The sequence below is a fragment of the Pleurodeles waltl genome, chromosome 2_1, assembly GCF_031143425.1.
Source record: "Pleurodeles waltl isolate 20211129_DDA chromosome 2_1, aPleWal1.hap1.20221129, whole genome shotgun sequence".
NCBI lineage: Eukaryota > Metazoa > Chordata > Amphibia > Caudata > Salamandridae > Pleurodeles > Pleurodeles waltl.
This window is the reverse complement of record NC_090438.1, coordinates 180,274,904-180,295,311: the sequence shown is the minus strand read 5'-3', so window position 1 is coordinate 180,295,311 and position 20,408 is coordinate 180,274,904. Positions and strand designations below refer to the sequence as shown.

At 42.8% G+C, this 20,408-nt stretch overlaps 1 protein-coding gene across 2 annotated transcripts in view; it reads right to left on the bottom strand.

Annotated features, from left to right (window-relative positions):
* LAMP2 (lysosomal associated membrane protein 2) overlaps positions 1–20,408 on the bottom strand; it is a 255,206-nt gene that overhangs the window by 109,716 nt on the left and 125,082 nt on the right. For both annotated transcript variants that reach the window (XM_069212088.1, XM_069212096.1), the window contains exon 6: positions 13,512–13,634. In XM_069212088.1, coding sequence (XP_069068189.1) covers positions 13,512–13,634 — 123 coding nt within the window. The remainder of the gene's footprint in view (positions 1–13,511; positions 13,635–20,408) is intronic.

Genomic DNA, 20,408 nt, shown 5'->3' with positions numbered 1-20,408 from the left:
AGCTTACTTCTGAGCCCAGGAGCACTCCAACTTCTACTGCTCTAAACTCAAGTGGAAAAAGGAATGGGTCTGAGTAGAGTGAAGTCACTTGCGTTCAATATATCAGATAGGATTCAATCCTCTCAAGCCATTGTTCAACCACAATCTTTATGAACCTGGACAATAAGTTCTAGAGGTTAACCGTGTCAAAAGCCGCTAATGGATTGACTAATGTTAGGGCTGCCTATTAACCTTTGGCCACTACCATCTGCAGCTCATCCAGGGCCAAAACCAAATAAGATCAGGGCCAAAACCAAATAATCAACAACAAATGGCAACTCATTACTTGAAATAAATGCACATTCTGAATATATAAGAAAGAACTGCTGAGTGCTCATACACTGACACACATCGTTGCCTTGATGCGTGAAACTAGGTCTACTATAAGTGGACCCGTTCTAATAATAAAGAAAAAAAACTCAGTGGGGCACATCAAAGACAGTGTCTACATTTAAAGATAATTGGATATCTTAACGAGATGAAATGGAAAAACCTATTGAAATCTAACTATAATAATTGATATGATTTCTCCCTTTCCTGAGAAGTGTACACAAACGAATTCAAAGAATATGACCTATACAAAAGTAAAACTAATCCGAGAAAAAAATATGTCTATGCAAATAGAAGTTTTAATACAAAGAAAGAAGAAAATCCTATTATACACATACACATATATACATATACACAAAACATATCGAAAAACAATAAAAAGCCATCAGCCTCGTTAGCAGAGCAGGCCAGTTGCAGTTTAATTAGCAATTGGAAACACCCATTCCAGTACTCTGGTTTGCTTTTGCATAGTTTACACACTAGTCGGCACTTTGGGCCTGTCCATTCCACACAAGAGAATCGACTAGGCAGGGGTATCTTCCATCCTCTCAAACGGACCAGGGTCACTCTAGTTTAAAGGCACGCCAATGGCTTTTCTAGCTACTATTTACAGACTTGGTGTGGTCCCTCCACCTATGGGAGGGTACTTAACAAAATGAGACGGAGGCAACATGATGCAAATTGTTCAGGAAACTCATCACAATAGGTAATTTAAATGATTGCTGGTCCCTAGCAAGGTCTTGCTTGGTAAGGGATAACAACTTTGAATAGTTTTGCGTGGAGTGGGTCGAGCTGTTTTGCAAAGCACCAGGCCACAACCTGGAACCAAAGGCAGGCATATACAGGCTCGATTGAAGAGCATTTGGATGGCAAGAGGACATCCAAAACGTAAGGAAGAACAAAAAGGTACCCAACCTTCGCCACTCAAACATTAGCCATGGAAGTGTAGATTGCACAGGTGCAGCACCCAGTCTTGCTGCTGTGACAAGAGATCCTTCCGGAAAGCAAGTCTGATTATTGAATAGATGCTCATTCCCCAGAGTTCCACAGGCCATACTCACTACGATGCTCAGCACACAGATGTTCGACCATTGTCAGAACTTGGGGCAGTTGAGGTATCGGATGGGAGGCATACAGGAATCCAGAGTTCTACTAAGTGAAATGCGTCTGAACGAGAGAAATCTTGGAAACTCCAATGCACTGAAGTGCTTATTGTGCATTCTCGGCAATGGCAAAAAGTGTGAGCCATGGTTCTATCTAATCTCAACAAAGAGCCTGTGCCCCCTCATGGTATAACTGCCATTCGTGATCTGCAAGGAGCTGACAGCATAGCTCATTTGCTCTGGTGTTCAGGAGTCCACCAGGTGGGCAATGGTGTGGTCCATGAGCACCTGCCCCACCTTCATTGATGGAGGACACAAAGGATCTCAAAGCCAAGAGAATGGCTCTCACCTCCTGAAGGTTGATATGAGCCAGGCCTCTGCAGGAGTCCAGATGACTGATTTCTACCTCTCTCCGATGGCCTCCTGAACCATGAACCAACACATCAGTTACCACTGTGAGCATTGAGTGGGCAAGGAGAAAGGTCTACTGCTGATACAATCGAAATCTAAACTTGATTTGAAAGAGTCCACAGGTCCTCTGCCACTAGTACTTCAGATGCCACTTCAGATCCTGCATATGCCATCTGGCATGCCTGACAAGAAGGATGAAGGAGGCCAACAGTTTGAGTCGCCCTAACTGAGATCCAGGACAGAGGTAGAAACATCAGGATCAAAATCTGAATGTGGTGAACTCTCCACTCTGGCGGATAGGTGCAAAACTGCACCATGTCCAGAATGGCTCCAAAGAAAGGGAGCATCTACGAAGGAGTCAGGTGTGACTTAAGCACACTAATAGTGAACCCTAAACTGTTAAGAGGAAAGCCATATTCAGGCGGTGGATGAAGATAGCCTGGATAGGGCCCACCTTCAACAGGCAGTCTTCGAGGTAGGGGAAAACAGGCTATAGACCAATGTAGACAGTTTGCTCTGTATATGCTACCTCAAAGTAAGAGTTAGTGTGCACAGAGTCCAAGGGTTACCCTTAGGGGTAAGATAGTGGAAAAATTAGATAATTCTAATGCTCTATTTTGTGGTAGTGTGGTCGAGCATTAGGCTTATAAGAGGGTAGTGTTAAGCATTTATTGTACACACACAAGCAATAAATGAGGAACACACTCAACGACTTAACGCCCGGCCAATAGTTTTTAGAGAGAAAAAGATATGTTCTTAATTTATTTTTAGAACCACAGGTTCAAGATTTGAAGTAAATCCATAAAATGCAAGGAACTCCACACAGGTAAGTTAGGAACGTTGAATTAGAACAATACAGTTTTAGTTAAAATGGCAATAAGTTTTTTTTTTTTTGTTTGTTTTTTTTTTTAAAGTGGACAGTGCAAAAATCAACAGTTCCTGGGGAAGGTAACTTACAAGTTCAAGGCAACTATAAAGTTACCACACCAGCAGCACAGAGCCGGTCAGGTGCAGAGGTCCAAGAAGAGCCAAAAACACATAGGCGCCTAACAGGGGTGCTCTGGTTCACGTCTGCCAGCAGGTAAGCACCCGCGTCCTCGGAGGGCAGACCAGGGGGGTTTGTAGAGCACTGGAGGAAGGGACACAAGTAGGCACACAAAACACCCTCAGCAGCACAGGGGCGTCCGGGTGCAGTGTGCAAAGCAGGCGTCTGGTTTTGACTAGGAATCAATGGAGGGACCTGGGGGTCACGGTAGCGGTGCAGGCAGGGCCCAGGAGAGCTTCTCAGGCCAGCCACCGACTGGGCTAGGCAGAGGGTCGCCTGCACCGAGGTTCAGTTCCTTCTGATCCTGGGGGCTGCGGGTGCAGTGCTTGATCTAGGCGTTGGCTTCCTTGTTACAGGCAGTCGTGGGGTGGGGGGGGGGGGGAGCCCCTGGACTCTCTGCATGCACGCTGTGTGGGTCCGCACTCTAATGTTACTACATTTTCCTTGACATCTTATTTTCACAGGTTTAGAAAATTTACTTCCACACCCTTGGAAGTCTGGCAGTTTAACCATTATCCAATCGCCAATCTTCCATTTCCCCGACTTGGAACCATACTTTTGGTCAAATCTTTTCCTGATGTCTTGACTTGATCCTTCATTTTATCTTTATGAACCCCTTTAGGCTCTTCCCCCACCCTGCCAGTTAGGGTCAATTGGGTGCCTGGTAGCCTCCGTTTTTGTGCTAAGAAGGGTGATACATTGGTAACTGAATTTGGGGTTGTGGGATAAGATACTTCAAAAAATGTTTTGGTCCTATCAGGCAAGACCAAAATGGCATCCTGCAACACCTGTACACTCCAAAAGGAGCTATAAATGAGGTTAAACATTTGGAAGTTTGATATAATTCCATTTGGTTGTATGCTGAGGAGAGATCAATTACACTAAAGGGGTTGGCCTCTCCAATTACACTGATCATTTCATTTATTCTGGGTAGGGGAATCTATCCACCCAAATATTTCCATTAAAAATCTCTTAAGTCGACACAAAGGTGAAGATCACTCCCTCCAGACTTTTGGATGACTAGAATTAGAGCTAGCCATAAGGAACATTCATTAGGTTCTAGGATTATCTGCTTAACCACTTTATCCAATTCCTCTTGGAAAGGATCACACATTAAATGATGAATTTGTTTTACCTTGTGTATTACTGCACTGTTTGTAGCTTGCTTGTATTAGAAATCGAGATAGCCTATTTCATCAATAAATACCTCAGGGAACTCTTCAAAGTTTTACACTGTCCTGAGTTCTCTCTCTTCCTCAATTGATAACAGGTTCCTGGCTCTTAGGATTGAAATTGATTCCGAAGGATTTTTGGCAAGCCCAACCTTGATGTGTGCAAGTTGGATACACTCCTTTGATCATATGGTTGACTAGTTCCACTGACTCATTTGCTCTGGAGCAATATAACACTGTATTGTGATGTATGATGGACAATTCTGTTAAGAATTCACACATTTCTTTAGAATTGGACACTTGTGTTACTATAGTGATAAGCACACCTGTTGTGAATGTGTGGGTTAAGAAATTCACCAGACACAGAGTTGTGATGCTGCTACCTACTCTGGTGGTGACCCAATGAGAGTGATAGTCTACCAGTACCAACATAAATTTACCAGCCCACAGATATTTTTAAAGGACCAATGATGTCAAGACCAAGTTTATTCCAAGGCTTGGATGGCACACTCACAGGGGATAGTGATGAGCATCTAGTAATCTTGCTTTGGTCACTCATGGCATAGGTCAAACAATCCTTGACTCGATTTTCCACAATTCTATCTATGTCAGGGAAAGAGTATGTGGCCCTGACTTTATCCTTGGTTATGCTTATGCCCAAGTGACCTTCATGAGCCAATTATGTTATCCTATCCACAAGGCCTTGGTTGGCACTATCCTTTCCCCTCTCATGACCTCGTCATCAACAATACTTAATTCTTGTCTTACAGCCCAAAAATTCTTGAGGTCCTCGTTTAGGTTATTAGACTTCTGGGAAGCATTCTTGGACAATCTTTACCTTTAAATTTTTATAGAGTTGAGTCGTCTTCCACAAAAGTATTTCACTCCTCCCTTGTAATGCTAGGAATAGCAAATTAATATAGGTTTAAGTTTTATTTGCGTTTTCCTTTTCCTCTATGCAAGGTAGCCTAGAAAGAATCTGCTACGGAGTTTTTTATACTGGGAACATATTCAATTTTGAAATTGTACCCTTCCATGCCTATGAGACATGTAGCTATTCGAGGAGTAGTGGTCTCCCTCCCAGTCCTTGAAAATATATGAATCAGAGGCTTATGGTCAGTGCCTACAGTAAACTAATCCCCAAAGGAAATACTTAAAATGTGAAATAGCCCATGTACACACAAGTGCCTCACGCTCTACTGTGGGAGTAGTTACATTTAGCTATAATTTTCTCCTCGCCTTCCATGATTGGAGTTAAAAATGCTCCAATTCCCATCCCAATGGTGTCCGTAGTTAGGATGGTTTTACGTCTGGTGTCAAAATTTCCCAAGGAAGGGGCAATAAAAACAGCTTTTTGGAATGATTCAAAGGCTCCTTGTCATTCTGTATCCCATTTGAAATTAGTACTTTTTTTCTTTTTCCAAAGAGGGCTCTTAATGGTGCAGTAATATCTGCAAAATTCTTGAAACATTTAGTCATGTATTCAACTAACCCTAAATAGGATTTTAATTCCTCGTTTATTGGAGGAGGAGCACCTTTTACAATTGACCAAATCAAGTTTTGGTCTAATTCCATGTTTTGAAATCTTATGCCCTAGGTAATCTACTGATTGGACTTCTAAATTACATTTGTCTTTTTTTATTGTTAGACCTGCTTTGAGTGCTGACAAAACTTCCCTTAATAAGTCGTCATAATTGGTTACTGAATTGCCACAAATAACTCATCTTGGAAGCACAAAACATTTTTTCTCTTCCAAAATTTGTTGCATAACTCTGGAATACTGCAGTCGCTGAAGCAAGACCAAAAGGCATACAGAGGTACCTGTACACTCCATAAGGAGCTATAAATGAGGTTACGGATTTGGAATCTTGGTGTAATTCTATTTGGTGGTATGCTGAGGACAGATCAATTATGCTGAAGTGACTGGCCTCTCCAGTTACATTGATCATTTATTCTGGTAGGGGAAATCTATCCGCCCAAATATTTTCATTAAGATCTCTTAAGTCGGCAAAAAGGCGAAGACCACTCCCTCCAGACTTTTGGAGGACTACAATTGGGTATCACAGCAATGAACTGAGTACTAGTGGAACAAATGAGTAAAATTTAAAGTTCACTGTTTAACACCAGTATTGTCTTTGCAATTATAGCAACAAAAACAATAGCAAGGCTTACGAAAGCATCTATAATATGTTACAATGAAGGGGTTCATTATTTAGCAGTGCCATCATCGGAAAGGCTTTCATTTTGAATAGGAGGAAATATGCCTATCAGCGAATGTATTTAATTACTATTGATTTGTAAGTATTGCCGATCAGTGTGACAGGCTTTTAATGAAGTGGATAGAAAACTCCAATTAATGAGCTGTGCCCATCAGTGTGCAGGTATTGAATATCAAGCCGAAAATCAAGCCAGAGCAGATATCTAATATCAATCCAGTGTTTCAGCCACGATGGAGCAAACATGCATAGAAGAGCTGTGCCCATCAGCGAGTATGTGATATTAAATTTGCACAGAAAAGCTTAAATTGTAAACTGTGCCCATCAGCGTGGCAGGCTTCATAAAACAACAATCAAGCCAAGTACTTCACTTCTGTGACTGCGCAGTGGGCTGTGCTCATCAGCGCAAAGACTTGTAGTTAAAATGCTAGGAAAAATGTAGACTTAACATGATCAGTGCGATGTAATCAGGGGAGTTATGAAGTGCGGGGTCATGGGTGTGGCTCTTGTGGACGACAAAGCAGAGGTAACAGGGGAGAATAGACTGATAGGGAGGCTTGTCACGGGTGGGTTCATATCCCATCTTCATCGCCAGTATTCTAAATACGATTTAATTCCCAACAAGGTTGATGTGGCTTCATTTATTGACAAGATTATTCAACAATATCCTCCAGCCACTACGGATTGCAAACGTCTCTCATCACAGCTGTTAACTGTCAAAGCAATGGTGGTAGAATGCTGGTAGCAACCAACTGGAAAACGGGGGAGGAATGGAATAGCACACTTGGATAACAGTGCAAGGAACAGGGTATAGAGAAACATCTTGTAATTTATCATAAGCTATGATAAATTACAAGAGGGTCTTTTGATCCATACTCATGAGAATGAAAATGTCACTTACCCAGTGTACATCTGTTCGTGGCATCAGTCGCTGAAGATTCACATGTTGTGCATAGCCCGCCATCTGGTGTTGGGTCGGAGCGTTACAAGTTGTTTTTCTTCGAAGAAGTCTTTCGAGTCACGGGACCGAGGGACTCCTCCTCGTCTCCATTGCACATGGGCGTCGACTCCATCTTCGATTGTTTTCCCCGCAGAGGGTGAGGTAGGAGTTGTGTTGTAGTAATAGTGCCCATGCAATGGAGTGAATAAGTATGTACCTATTTAAGGTTTAAATAATATATTTACAAATGTACAAAGCTTAAGCTAACTTCCGAACGGCTACAGGCTCCCGGGGAGGCGGGTGGGCACATGTGAATCTTCAGCGACTGATGCCACGAACAGATGTACACTGGGTAAGTGACATTTTCAGTTCGATGGCATCTGTCGCTGTAGATACGCATGTTTTGCATAGACTAGTAAGCAGTTATCTCCCCAAAAGCGGTGGCTCAGCCTGTAGGAGTGGAAGTATTTTGAAATAAGGTTCTTAACACGGCTTGACCTACTGTGGCTTGTTGTGCGGATAGCACGTCTACACAGTAGTGCTTGGTGAACGTGTGAGGCGTAGACCATGTGGCTGCCTTACATATTTCGTGCATTGGAATATTTCCTAGAAAGGCCATGGTAGCGCCTTTCTTTCTGGTTGTGTGCCCTTGGTGTAATGGGCAGCTGTCTTTTTGCTTTAAGGTAGCAGATTTGGATGCACTTAACTATCCATCTGGCTATACCTTGTTTTGATATTGGGTTTCCTGCATGAGGTTTTTGGAATGCAATAAATTGTTTAGTCTTTCTGATGTTTTTTGTTCTGTCAATGTAGTACATTAGTGCTCTTTTGACATCTAATGTATGTAGTGCCCTCTCAGCTACGGAATCTGGCTGTGGGAAGAACACTGGTAGTTCTACAGTTTGATTTAGGTGGAACGGTGAAATAACCTTTGGTAAAAATTTAGGATTGGTCCTTAGGACTACCTTATTTTTGTGTATTTGGATAAAAGGTTCTTGTATTGTAAACGCTTGAATTTCGCTTACTCTCCGTAGAGATGTGATGGCGATGAGAAATGCAACTTTCCAGGTTAGGAACTGTATTGCGCAAGAGTGCATGGGTTCAAAAGGTGGACCCATGAGTCTTGTTAAGACAACATTGAGGTTCCACGAAGGAACGGGTGGTGTCCTTGGTGGTATAATTCTTTTAAGGCCTTCCATAAATGCTTTAATGACCGGTATCCTAAATAGTGAAGTTGAATAGGTAATCTGCAGGTATGCAGATATTGCCACAAGGTGTATTTTAATGGAAGAGAAAGCTAGGTTAGATTTTTGTAAGTGTAGCAAGTAACCCACTACATCCTTTGGAGATGCGTGTAATGGTTGGATTTGATTATGATGGCAGTAGCAAACAAACCTTTTCCATTTGCTTGCATAGCAGTGCCTAGTGGATGGTCTTCTAGCTTGCTTTATGACTTCCATACATTCTTGTGTAAGGTCTAAGTGTCCGAATTCTAGGATTTCAGGAGCCAGATTGCTAGATTCAGCGATGCTGGATCGGGATGCCTGATCTGTTGTTTGTGTTGTGTTAACAGATCTGGCCAGTTGGGCAATTTGATGTGGGGTACTACTGATAGGTCTAGCAGTGTTGTGTACCAGGGTTGCCTTGCCCATGTTGGTGCTATCAGTAGGAGTTTGAGTTTGTTTTGACTCAATTTGTTTACTAGATATGGAAGGAGAGGGGGAAAAGCGTATGCAAATATCCCTGACCAGTTTATCCATAGGGCATTGCCTTGGGACTGCCTGTGTGGGTACCTGGATGCGAAGTTTTGGCATTTTGCGTTCTCTTTTGTTGCAAATAAGTCTATTTGAGGTGTTCCCCAGAGTTTGAAGTAAGTGTTTAGAATTTGGGGGTGAATTTCCCATTCGTGGACCTGTTGGTGATCTCGAGAGAGATTGTCTGCAAGTTGATTCTGGATCCCTGGAATAAACTGTGCTATTAGGCGAATGTGGTTGTGAATTGCCCATCGCCATATCTTTTGTGCTAGAAGGCTCAGCTGCGTGGAGTGTGTCCCCCCCTGTTTGTTTAGATAATACATTGTCGTCATGTTGTCTGTTTTGACAAGAATGTATTTGTGAGTTATGATTGGTTGGAATACTTTTAGTGCTTGAAAAACTGCTAGCAGATCTAGGTGATTTATGTGCAGTTTTGTTTGATGTACGTCCCATTGTCCTTGTATGCTGTGTTGATCGAGGTGTGCTCCCCACCCCGTCATGGAAGCATCTGTTATTACGTATTGTGGCACTGGGTCTTGGAAAGGCCGCCCTTTGTTTAAATTTATACTGTTCCACCATAGAAGCGAGAGGTATGTTTGGCGGTCTATCAACACCAGATCTAGAAGGTGACCCTGTGCTTGTGACCATTGTGATGCTAGGCACTGTTGTAAGGGCCTCGTGTGCAGTCTTGCGTTCGGGACAATGGCTATGCATGAGGACATCATGCCTAGGAGTTGTAATATCATTTTTGCCTGTATTCTTTGTGTTGGATACATGCGTTGTATGATTTTGTTGAAATTTTGAATTCTTTGTGGACTTGGAGTGGCTAGCCCTTTTGTTGTGTCTATTATGGCTCCTAGGTATTGTTGTACTTTGCACGGCAGAATGTGTGATTTTGCATAGTTGATGGTGAAACCGAGTTTGTAGAGGTTTTGTATGACCTGATGTGTGGTGTGAGCACCTTGTCAGTGAGTTGGTCTTGATTAGCCAGTCGTCTAGATACGGGAATACGTGTATTTGCTGCCTTATGATGTGTGCAGCCACTACTGCTAGACATTTTGTAAAGACGCTTGGTGCGGTTGTTAAACCAAACGGCAATACTTTGAATTGGTAATGTATTCCTTTGAATACAAACCTGAGGTATTTCCTGTGCGACTGATGTATTGGTATGTGGAAATACGCGTCTGAGATCTAAGGTTCTCATGTAGTCCTGTTGCTTTAGCAATGGTAACACTTCTTGTAGCGCGACCATGTGAAAGTGTTCTGATTTGATGTAGGTGTTTAGTGTTCTGAGGTCTAGGATTGGTCTCAGTGTTTTGTCCTTTTTTGGTATTAGGAAGTACAGTGAATAAACTCCTGTGTTTGTGTCTTTGGTACTAGTTCTATTGCGTTCTTTTGCAATAATGCTTGAACTTCTGTTTCCAGAAGGTCTGAATGTTGTTTTGATAAATTCTGTGCTTTTGGTGGTATGTTTGGAGGGATTTGTAGAAATTCTATGCAATAACCATGTTGGATAATTGCTAAGACCCAAGTGTCTGTAGTTATTTCCTCCCATGCTTGGTAATACTGACCTATTCTTCCCCCCACTGGTGTTGTGTGGAGGGGATGAGTGACATGTGAGTCACTGCTTGGCTGTAGGGGTTTTGGGGCTTTGAAATGTTCCCCTATTCCTAGGGAATTGTCCTCTGTATTGGCTCCGAAAGCCTCCCCTTTGGTACTGTCCCTGGTAGCTGGACGGTGTTGTCTGTGAGGTGCTGGCTTGTGTGGCCTGACCCCGAAACCCCCCTCTAAAGGTTGTTTTGCGGAAGGTGCTGTAAGTGCCTCTGCTCTGCGGGGAGTAGAGTGCGCCCATGGCTTTAGCAGTGTCAGTGTCCTTTTTGAGTTTCTCAATTGCCGTGTCCACTTCTGGTCCGAACAGTTCTCATTGAATGTCATATTGAGCACTGCCTGCTGTATCTCTGGTTTAAAACCAGACGTTCGTAGCCATGCGTGCCTTCTTATAGTCACAGATGTGTTCATTGTTCTTGCAGCTGTGTCCGCTGCATCCATAGAGGAGCATATCTGATTATTAGATATGTTCTGTCCTTCCTCAACCACCTGTTTCGCCCTTTTTTGTAGCTCTTTGGGTAGATGCTCAATGAGGTGTTGCATCTCGTCCCAATGGGCTCTGTCATAGCGCGCAAGTAGTGCTTGAGAGTTAGCGATGCGCCACTGGTTTGCAGCTTGTACTGCGACTCTTTCCGGCTGCATCGAACTTGCGGCTCTCTTTATCTGGGGGTGGTGCATCCCCAGATGTGTGGGAGTTGGCTCTCTTGCGAGCTGCTCCTACTACGACGGAATCTGGTGGCAGCTGTGAGGTGATGAAAACAGGGTCTGTGGGAGGTGCTTTATATTTCTTTTCCACTCTTGGTGTTATTGCTCTACTCTTGACCGGCTCCTTGAAGATTTCCTTTGCGTGCCGAAGCATTCCTGGGAGCATAGGCAGGCTTTGGTAGGAGCTATGGGTGGAGGAGAGGGTGTTGAATAAGAAGTCATCCTCGACTGGTTCCGAGTGTAGGGACACGTTGTGGAACTCTGCTGCTCTAGCCACCACTTGTGAATATACTGTGCTATCTTCCGGTGGTGAGGGCTTTGTAGGATACGCCTCTGGACTGTTCTCCGACACTGGGGCGTCGTATAAGTCCCAAGCGTCTTGGTCCTGGTCACCTTGGCTCATGGTGGTGTGAGCCGGGGAATGTGATGGAGTTTGTGCTGGTGAAACGTTAGTTACAGGTGGAGGAGAGGGTGGCGGAGTTACCTTTTTCACCATTTTTGTTTGTGGTGCTTGGTCTGACTGAAACTCCAGTCTCCTTTTTCTCCTAATAGGGGGAAGGGTGCTTATTTTCCCTGTTCCTTCCTGTATAAAAATACGTTTCTGAGTGTGGTCCACTTCGGTGGATTGCAACTCTTCCTCAAATCTATGCTTTCGCATCTGAGAGGACAGTGATTGCTCCTCTGAATAGGAACTGGTAGTTGGCGTCGATCTTCCTCGGTGCCACTGTCTCTGCGTCGAGCAGTTTCGGCTCCGCTATCTCGGCGTCTATCTTTTTCAGCAGCACTTTCTCGGTCCCGAGAAGGCTGCGTGCCGGTGTCTCGACCGGAGTCGGACGATCTCGGCACTATTTCGGCGCCGACGGTCGGTCACCGAATTTATGGGTCGAGCCATGGCCTGGTGGCAGTGGCGTCCCCTGGGCTTTGTCACTTCTTGTGTGTTGGCTTCGACGTCTTACTCACAGTTTTTTGGTCGTCGAATTCCTCGGAGTCCGATTCATGGATCGAGAAGGTTTCTTCTTCCTCTTGTTCCTCGAACTCTCGGTGAGCTGTCGGAGTGGACGCCATCTGCAGTCTTCTGGCTCGACGGTCACGGAGTGTTTTTCGGGACCAGAACGCACGACAGGCCTCGCAAGTCTCTTCACTGTGCTCAGGCGACCGGCACAGGTTACAGACCAAATGTTGGTCTGTATACGGGTATTTGTTGTGGCATTTAGGACAGAAACGGAACGAGGTCCGTTCCATCAGCGTTGTTTTACACGCAGTCGGGCCGACCAGGCCCCGACGGGGGATCGAAAACTACCCCGAAGGGTACCGGAGCTCTTCACTCTTCGATTCGGTGTCGATTCTATTTAAGCTGATCCCGAACGCAACAATACCGACGTAATTTTTCCGATATTTAGCTAACTTTCCGTTCCGAAACCCGGAGCGAAAGGAACACGTCCGAACCAGATGGCTGAAAGAAAACAATCGAAGATGGAGTCGACACCCATGCGCAATGGAGACAAGGAGGAGTCCCTCGGTCCCGTGACTCGAAAGACTTCTTCAAAGAAAAACAACTTGTAACACTCCGACCCAACACCAGATGGCGGGCTATGCACAACATGTGTATCTACAGCGACAGATGCCATCGAACATAATGTTCTTTGGCAATCAACCCCTTTTCGGAATAGAGTGTGTTCTCTGCCTTAGTAGACATGTATTATGAACATCCACCATAAAGAAACTGATAAAGTGGACCATTCATTTTGAGCAGAGGTAAAAAAAACAAAAAAAAAAAAAAAAAAAAACACATCAAGTCAAATATATTACATTCTAAAAATACACGTGTTGAAGTCAATTCTGACATAGCTCTGAACTCGGATGACAACTGAGTGAAGAAACTTCACATTTCTATTGTTTTAAAGATCTGTACAGCGACATGTACCTTTGTGGTGAAATAATGTTTGACTGTGCTATCCCGTTCCAGCACAAAGACAAGCAGATGTATTCTGCTAAAGCAAGAAACTTGATAACCAGGTGAAACTCTTAAAGGATAAAGACTTCTCCTCCCATTTACACTTATATTCAAATAGTCTTCACAGTAAACAAGAAGTCGAGTTAGTGTCCCACTGAGAAGACTGCCAAAACGCTGCCACTAATTCACCTAGTAAATGAAACATTTTGCATCAATATGAATAAACATACTTACAAGAACAAAGCCAAATTCAATAGCTCCAGTGGTGCTGTCATTAAGAACCATGGTAGCAGTGTGATTATCACAACGCCCACTGCTGCTTGTTGTGTTGGGGTTCATGTTAACTGGCAAGCGTATCTGAAACAGAAAAAAAAGGCATGTACAACAGGTCATCCAACAAATAAGACTACAGGAAGAAACTGAGTTCACCTCGTGCAAAATCAGAAGCAAATCATGCACTTAGGATCATTAGAGCGATCGAAGCAGGCAGGTGAATCTGTCAGTTTCACAGATAATTTAGAGAACTTTTAACAGAATAAAGTAAATTGTGGCGTAGCAAATTGAGTTATACATAATTTTGTCATATGGCAAAGGCAGAATAATTTTGAACATTAACAGAAGGTTCAGCAATATGCAAAAGCATCCAGAAGGACAAGTGAAAGCTTAAAATTAATTGCCAAACACACCAACAATGTGTTACATCCGACAAAAGTGCCCCATAATCCCAACCTCTCCAAGGAAGCCTCCAACTCCCTTTCCAATGCAACAGTTTCTCTCTTTCGCTGCATCTAGGTCAAACAGTTAAGGCTTACTCCAAGAGGTAGAGGAACTTAGCCACTCAATTCAGAGTAACAGATCCAGTAATAGAATATCCAATTAGTACTTAGAAGGAAAATGACTTTAATAGTTACGTAAATAGTACCATTACAACTAAAAATCAACTAAGGCAACCAGAAGGGACTGGCACCTTAAAAAATAAAGCACTCAGACAAAATCATACACTTTAAGGCAGGTTTTCTGTAGGTTCTTCAATGTAATACAGGTGTACAGTCACCTGTGTGCACATGATAGGCATAACCCCAGTTACAGGAGTTCCGAGTCCAGTGCCCACCCTAGTTTGTCACAGATTGTTGTTCGGAAGCTGCCCCAAACAACCTAGCTTATCAATGTAGGGTGGGGATGGATTTATACATAATCACAGAAAAACGTACCTACAGAAGCAGGGGATGCCCTCAAGTTGCAAAAAGTTTGGGGTGGGGGTATTGAATACGATGACCTGGAAGTGTTGGAAGAAGAATCTGATGCCCATCCGTTCACGCCTAATGTAATACTTTAGTTCACAGTCGACATATGTGATTAATAGTGATGCATTTATGCCCACCTGCATGGTTTCTTTGTATGCCATGGACAAATGCTGGAGCCCCTTTTGTACTATTCTTTAAAATAAAAATAAAAAATAAAAACTGCATTGCCTCAAATTAGGGTAAAGATTTGTGTTCCTGCTTTTTCCTTTTTTTTTTTTTTTAAACTCCTTTACTAATACAGGCTAGGTGAATTGAAAAAGCAATGGATGTCAGTTTAGTACTGATTGTAAAGGTGAACAAATCCTCATGAGCTGTGTAGCTATGGGCAAGTCTTATTAATGGTAAGGTTTTATGCTAAGGCATAGATAACTAAAGACTGGGGCTTACAGGTAAACTGATATACCCATCTAAAACAAGCTTCCTAAAAATAAATTGGTAAGTGGTAATACCAGCCATACAGGCAATGTTTTATAGCAGCAAATAAGCAAGAATCTCCATCGGTCATAACGCTAGACACTAAGGCAACATTTGAAGAAGTTAAATTAAAATTTTTCACTGTCTAAAACTAACCTGAGAGAATGTTTTACAAAACTTTTTTTCCCTTAGAGAGTGGCAACAAAGCTAGGCCAAATAATCAGAAAGGGATAGGACGCATGATGATTTGATTTAGCTTATCCTTATATCTGCTACTATGCAACCCGAGTGCGCAGATTTCAAGAGCATCACTTTCGAAATGGGTAGAAGAAATTCACTGCTTAGACATTTTTACATTTTGTTTATGTCTCAAGACAACATATCGATTCCAGCTAAAATGGACAGTATAGAGACATTATAAAATTTCAGGGTACACCATAAAAGTTTTAAAAGCACTGGGTTGTGTCAATAAAAGTGATTTCTCACATAAAATACTGAAATTTTTGACCAAACTGGAAGAAAGGCCCTATTAAATAACTAAGCCTGTAGAAAACAATGAAATTCAACATAGAATTTCTTAAACAGAAAATTAGAGTCACCATCTGAAGTGCTGTCTATGCATCTAGTGGAGTGGGGATGTGTGAAATCTGTACAAGTGTAACTAATTTATATAAAATTATTTAATTAGCAGGTTAACTCAAAGGACTACTCTGAACTTATTTATATATAGCATCATTGTTTATTTGGTCTGCGCAAATGAGGACTACGTAAATATATGAAAGGAGTACGTTTCAAAGGCGTTAAAAGCTGTCAAACAGCTTACTGCGAGTGAAGGTGTACAAATAAAGCCAGACAAGTGTCAATACAGGCAGACGATATAAAGAGACTTGGTACAAGCTAATTTTTGTCACTTCAGGTCCCTGGGCGCTCCTCGGCAGGCAGTGTTACTATACTCGTACTTCAGTCAATGGATCATAAAATAAAGGAGATTTTCCCATTTGGAAGACCAAACTTTAAAACAAAGCAAAAAAAAAAAAAAAAAAACCGAGGATATACCATGGCCAATTTGGAAAAAAGAAAGCTATTAGATTTGTTAAAGATGTTTTGAATATAGAGCAAGTTACTTTCAGAAACGCTCCTTCTGGTGGACAATCACACAATCACACTACAGAATATACCCCGAAGGCCCCAGACTGTATGTAGAACATTTCCAGCAATGCTCCTGCACACTGAGAGGTGGTGGCATGCGCAGACTCAAAACCAACCCCAAACGAGCAGAGCAACATAAAAACTGCCACCTGTGAGCACCAACGTCAGATTTTTGCCTTTGTGCACCATCTTGTATGAAGCGTAAAGCAATTGTAGGTGGCAGTGTGCCGATGACGAGTTTGGCAACTTTTCAGATGTAACAAAAAAAAAAGAAAAAAGGGCACGACAGAAAAGGATGATGGAGGAATCTACGGTTAGGCAGAGTATACACTATATAGAGCATTACTGTCGGTAACTTGTTCTGATGGATGTCTAAACACAGATCGTGTTTTAGGACCAAAGAGGAAAAGTGCCCTTCCCGCCAGACCTGGCGGTCAAATAAAAGCATTGGGGATGCCTAACTTACCCACCATGGCTTGGACTTAATGTTACAAGTAAAAAACAACGGGGCTTTCCAGAGGGCTGGATTACACCTCCTTGTACAATATAGTTTGTCAAGTGTATTGCTAGATTAATTAAAACGTACCTGGCTGCACCCCAAAATTTTTTTTTTTTTTTTAAAACACAACTGCAGAACATTAACTTCACACAGCCTGCAGTTTGCCGGGTTACATATTACAATGCATGTCTGCTTTCCGGGAATAAAACTAAAAAGATCCAATACAATCTTCAAAACGCTGCATAGCCAGTCTATCCTGATAAGAAATAATCTACCAAAGTATGATCACTCAAAAAATTGCAGATAACACACACCCTGGTGCTTCCCTAAGAAATGGCCTAGTGAGAGGTCTCAAGTTCAGATACCTGCCAGTGAGAGAGAACCACTACTCTGGTAAAGGGTGGCCAGTAGCAGCCAAAGTTATACAAGTGGGACCCCTCCCACCCCCCCCCAAAGTAAAGAGCAGTTGTACCTGAGCGCAGTCCTATTTTATTTCCTTAAAATTGGGCCTAAGCAACAGGTGGTAAAAGCCATGCAATTAAAGTGACCGCAAGATTAAAGTGCCGTTATGCTCAAGCACTATATACAGCGCTAATGTGCAGCCTAAAGTGCAGCATTTTTATACTAAAACAAGATAGTTGATGAGCAACCATACGTGTAGCAAACACTCTGCAACTGAAACGCGTCTTAAATTGTGTGAAGAATTCAGCAGACAGTTTACTATATTTGGCATGCATGTATATAGGAGTGTTGCAGATGAAACATCCTCCATAAAGCTTTTGTTTCAAGTTAAAAGAACAGTCTGTCAAACTACAAGGAATTATCTGTAGTCCGAGGTAGTGAGACACCTTGAGCAAGTAGGCAGTGGTAACATTCCATATTCTTTCAATTCCTTCTTCCCAACTTCTTATTCGTGTGGTAATTTCAGTATTTGTGCAACAGAATTTGAAGCAAAGGACCATCCTCCTAAAGAAGGTGGCTGCACAGATTGCCCTGTCTTTACCCCCCAAAAATCTACATAAAGCCAATAGTCCACTCAACAGGCCCCGTTAAAGTTAAAGTGAAAATATCAAAGGCCTCGAGCTCCAACCAATGGTAACTCTCCTCTTCTTTCAAGTGGCGGGGGGTGGGTGTGAGTAAAGAGCACTGGTAAAATGACTGCTCAACATGGTAGGGAGTCATACATTTTGACAAAAAGACAGGTAGTGAAGGGCACTTGCACTTAGTGTCTGAAATTGGTCTTCCTCACTGTTAGTACATCAGCTTGGTGCATGAGTGAGTTGCATAGTCAAAAGATGCAGCAAGCAACTATGCATATACTCAAAAGGTGTACACATAAGGAATGTGAAGACCAAGTTAAGGGTCCACTGGGACATGACAAACTGTTTGGAATGTAGTTCATCACCAGTAAACGCAGAAAGGACAAAGTACCTTTTACAGTGCCCACTGCAAGGGATTGCTGGCCTAAAAGCAGGACAAAAAGTCAAACAGCTTTGCATGCAGTGGGTCATTGTTCAGGCCATCACAACATGTTACAAACTTGTTCCAACAGCAAGCATACATATGGATTTCGAAGAAGAGCATTTGGTTGAGAGGTTGGATTCCACCACCTGACGTAACAAATCAGACAACTGTTACCACTCAATGTCCACGCATTGAGGAACAAGTTGGAGATTTGGATGGAGGATCCTTCTATGTGAAACGGATGTCCTTCTGAAGTGGTAATCAGATCATAAGGGTGATGTTCATGCTCACGAATTCAGCACACCACATTCTGCTAGTCAAATCTGGGGCAACTGGAATAGCTTTGGCCCAGTCATCATTGATATTTTTCAGAACGTCACACAAGAGAGATAGCAACGGGAAGGCATCTGTGGGGGGTGGCTTGCACTAAGATGTGATCAGCTGCATTTCCTTGGAGCTCCTCCAAACCGCTAATTTTCCTGCATCTCAGTCAGAGACAAGCAGATGCAAGCGAAATCATTTTCTGATACATTTAAACATTTACAAGACAGAGCTGAAGCTGGGCCAGCCAGTAAAGCAGGAATAATATTCGATTCTTTGGGCTGCCTGGAAAAAAAAAATAAAAAAATAGGCAGCCAGAATTCTAACTTTTATGAAAACAGTTGTGGACTCATGTTTGATGGCTCTCCACCATTGTGTGCAGTTGAGCCCATTCGATCCTGTGTCACCCTCCCGTTTTGGACACTCCTCCCTAACCAACGGTGGTCACAATGCTTAACATTAAGGACCGCATGCTACAGATGGCTGGTCAACATGGCCCATTGCAGGAAAAAGCCTCTTTTAGACATTGTCACTTCCACGTTTTTGTCCACTGGTATTGATGCTCTTAACTGGAAGTGCATTGGGACCCTGCTAACCAGACCTCAGTGCCAGTTCTCATCCTCTAAAAATGACACGTGCTAGTTGTAACACTACTGGCAAGGACTAGATCACACCTTAAAGACCCTGGTAAAAGGCACCCTCGGAACCAAGTCCATGGATACAAAAAGAGGGCCCTTAAGGGCAGAAGCATGTATTATGCCACCCAAAGGGACCCACACTCAAACTACAAGCAGACTGCCATTGTAGAATTTGTGAATGGTGCAAAACATTTCCAAAACAAGACACTGCCCACACCCTGTGTGCAATGTCCAAATACACTGCATGTACCATATGCAAGTCACGCCTAAAGCATGCCTTTAGAGCCCTAAGTCAGTGCGCAGTATATTACATGTGATAGAACATCTGCATGAGTAGATGTGCCCATGATGCCTAGTTCCAGATTTGTAGAACAAGGAGTCAAGGTCGGCAGGTTAAACATGACTGCTGAAAGGTGCTGTGTTTAATAAACTAAGTTCTGTATTTTGACCCAGGATTAGGATTGGCAGCTCAGGGGAAAGGTTTGGGGGAAGACGGGAGGTTGGGCTTGCATGTGAGGAGGACCATAATAAATGGTTGGATTTAGTCCCGGAGGTACATGAGTTTCTGCTTGTGCGTTGTAACGGTATAACAGTATATTTTTCTCCTCAATCACACATGAAGTACAATTGGGACAAAATGTTTGAGTCTGTTGTAGTTAGTTTGCTTTTAAATAGTAGGGAAAGTACAACTGGTTTTGAGGTGAAGAGGGGAAAAAGATGCTCAATGCCTCAAAATGGCAACGTTGAAGTATGGGCTATGGTGCTGTACAGTGGCCCCTGTATTTTGCTTCTATGTATGGGTGAATGATCAGATTAAACTAGAAAGACACACATACTTGAACAAGCTAATAAGGCAAAATGGGAATCATGGAAAGTGAAAGTGCAAATATGTCTTCTGGAAACGCATTTACTCCACACGGACTGGGGTGTAACGAAATGTAGCTGGGATGGTCAATTAGTGGTTACAAATTATTTACCACCGACTAGAGGCACGCTGGTCTGAGTCGCGGCTGGCGGGCCATTTAATCAAACACATGCATGCAGACCCAGATGGCAGATACATATTGGTTCACAGAACCTTAGAGGGGAATCCCCTTTACAGTAGTAAGTGTTTGTGCCTCATGTGATTTCTTGCAGTCACTCACTAAGCTCTTAGTATGGCAGAGAATATGGGGTGTTGAATACAATACAGTGCTTTTTAAGTCTTAATAGAGCCCTATTTCTGAGGGGAGCATATAGCACAACATTATCACAGAAAGTCTTCTCTTGGATGAAGAACAGCAATTAGCAGATCTTTGGCAGGAGTTTGATCCGGAGGCCCAGGAATTTTCATATTACTCCC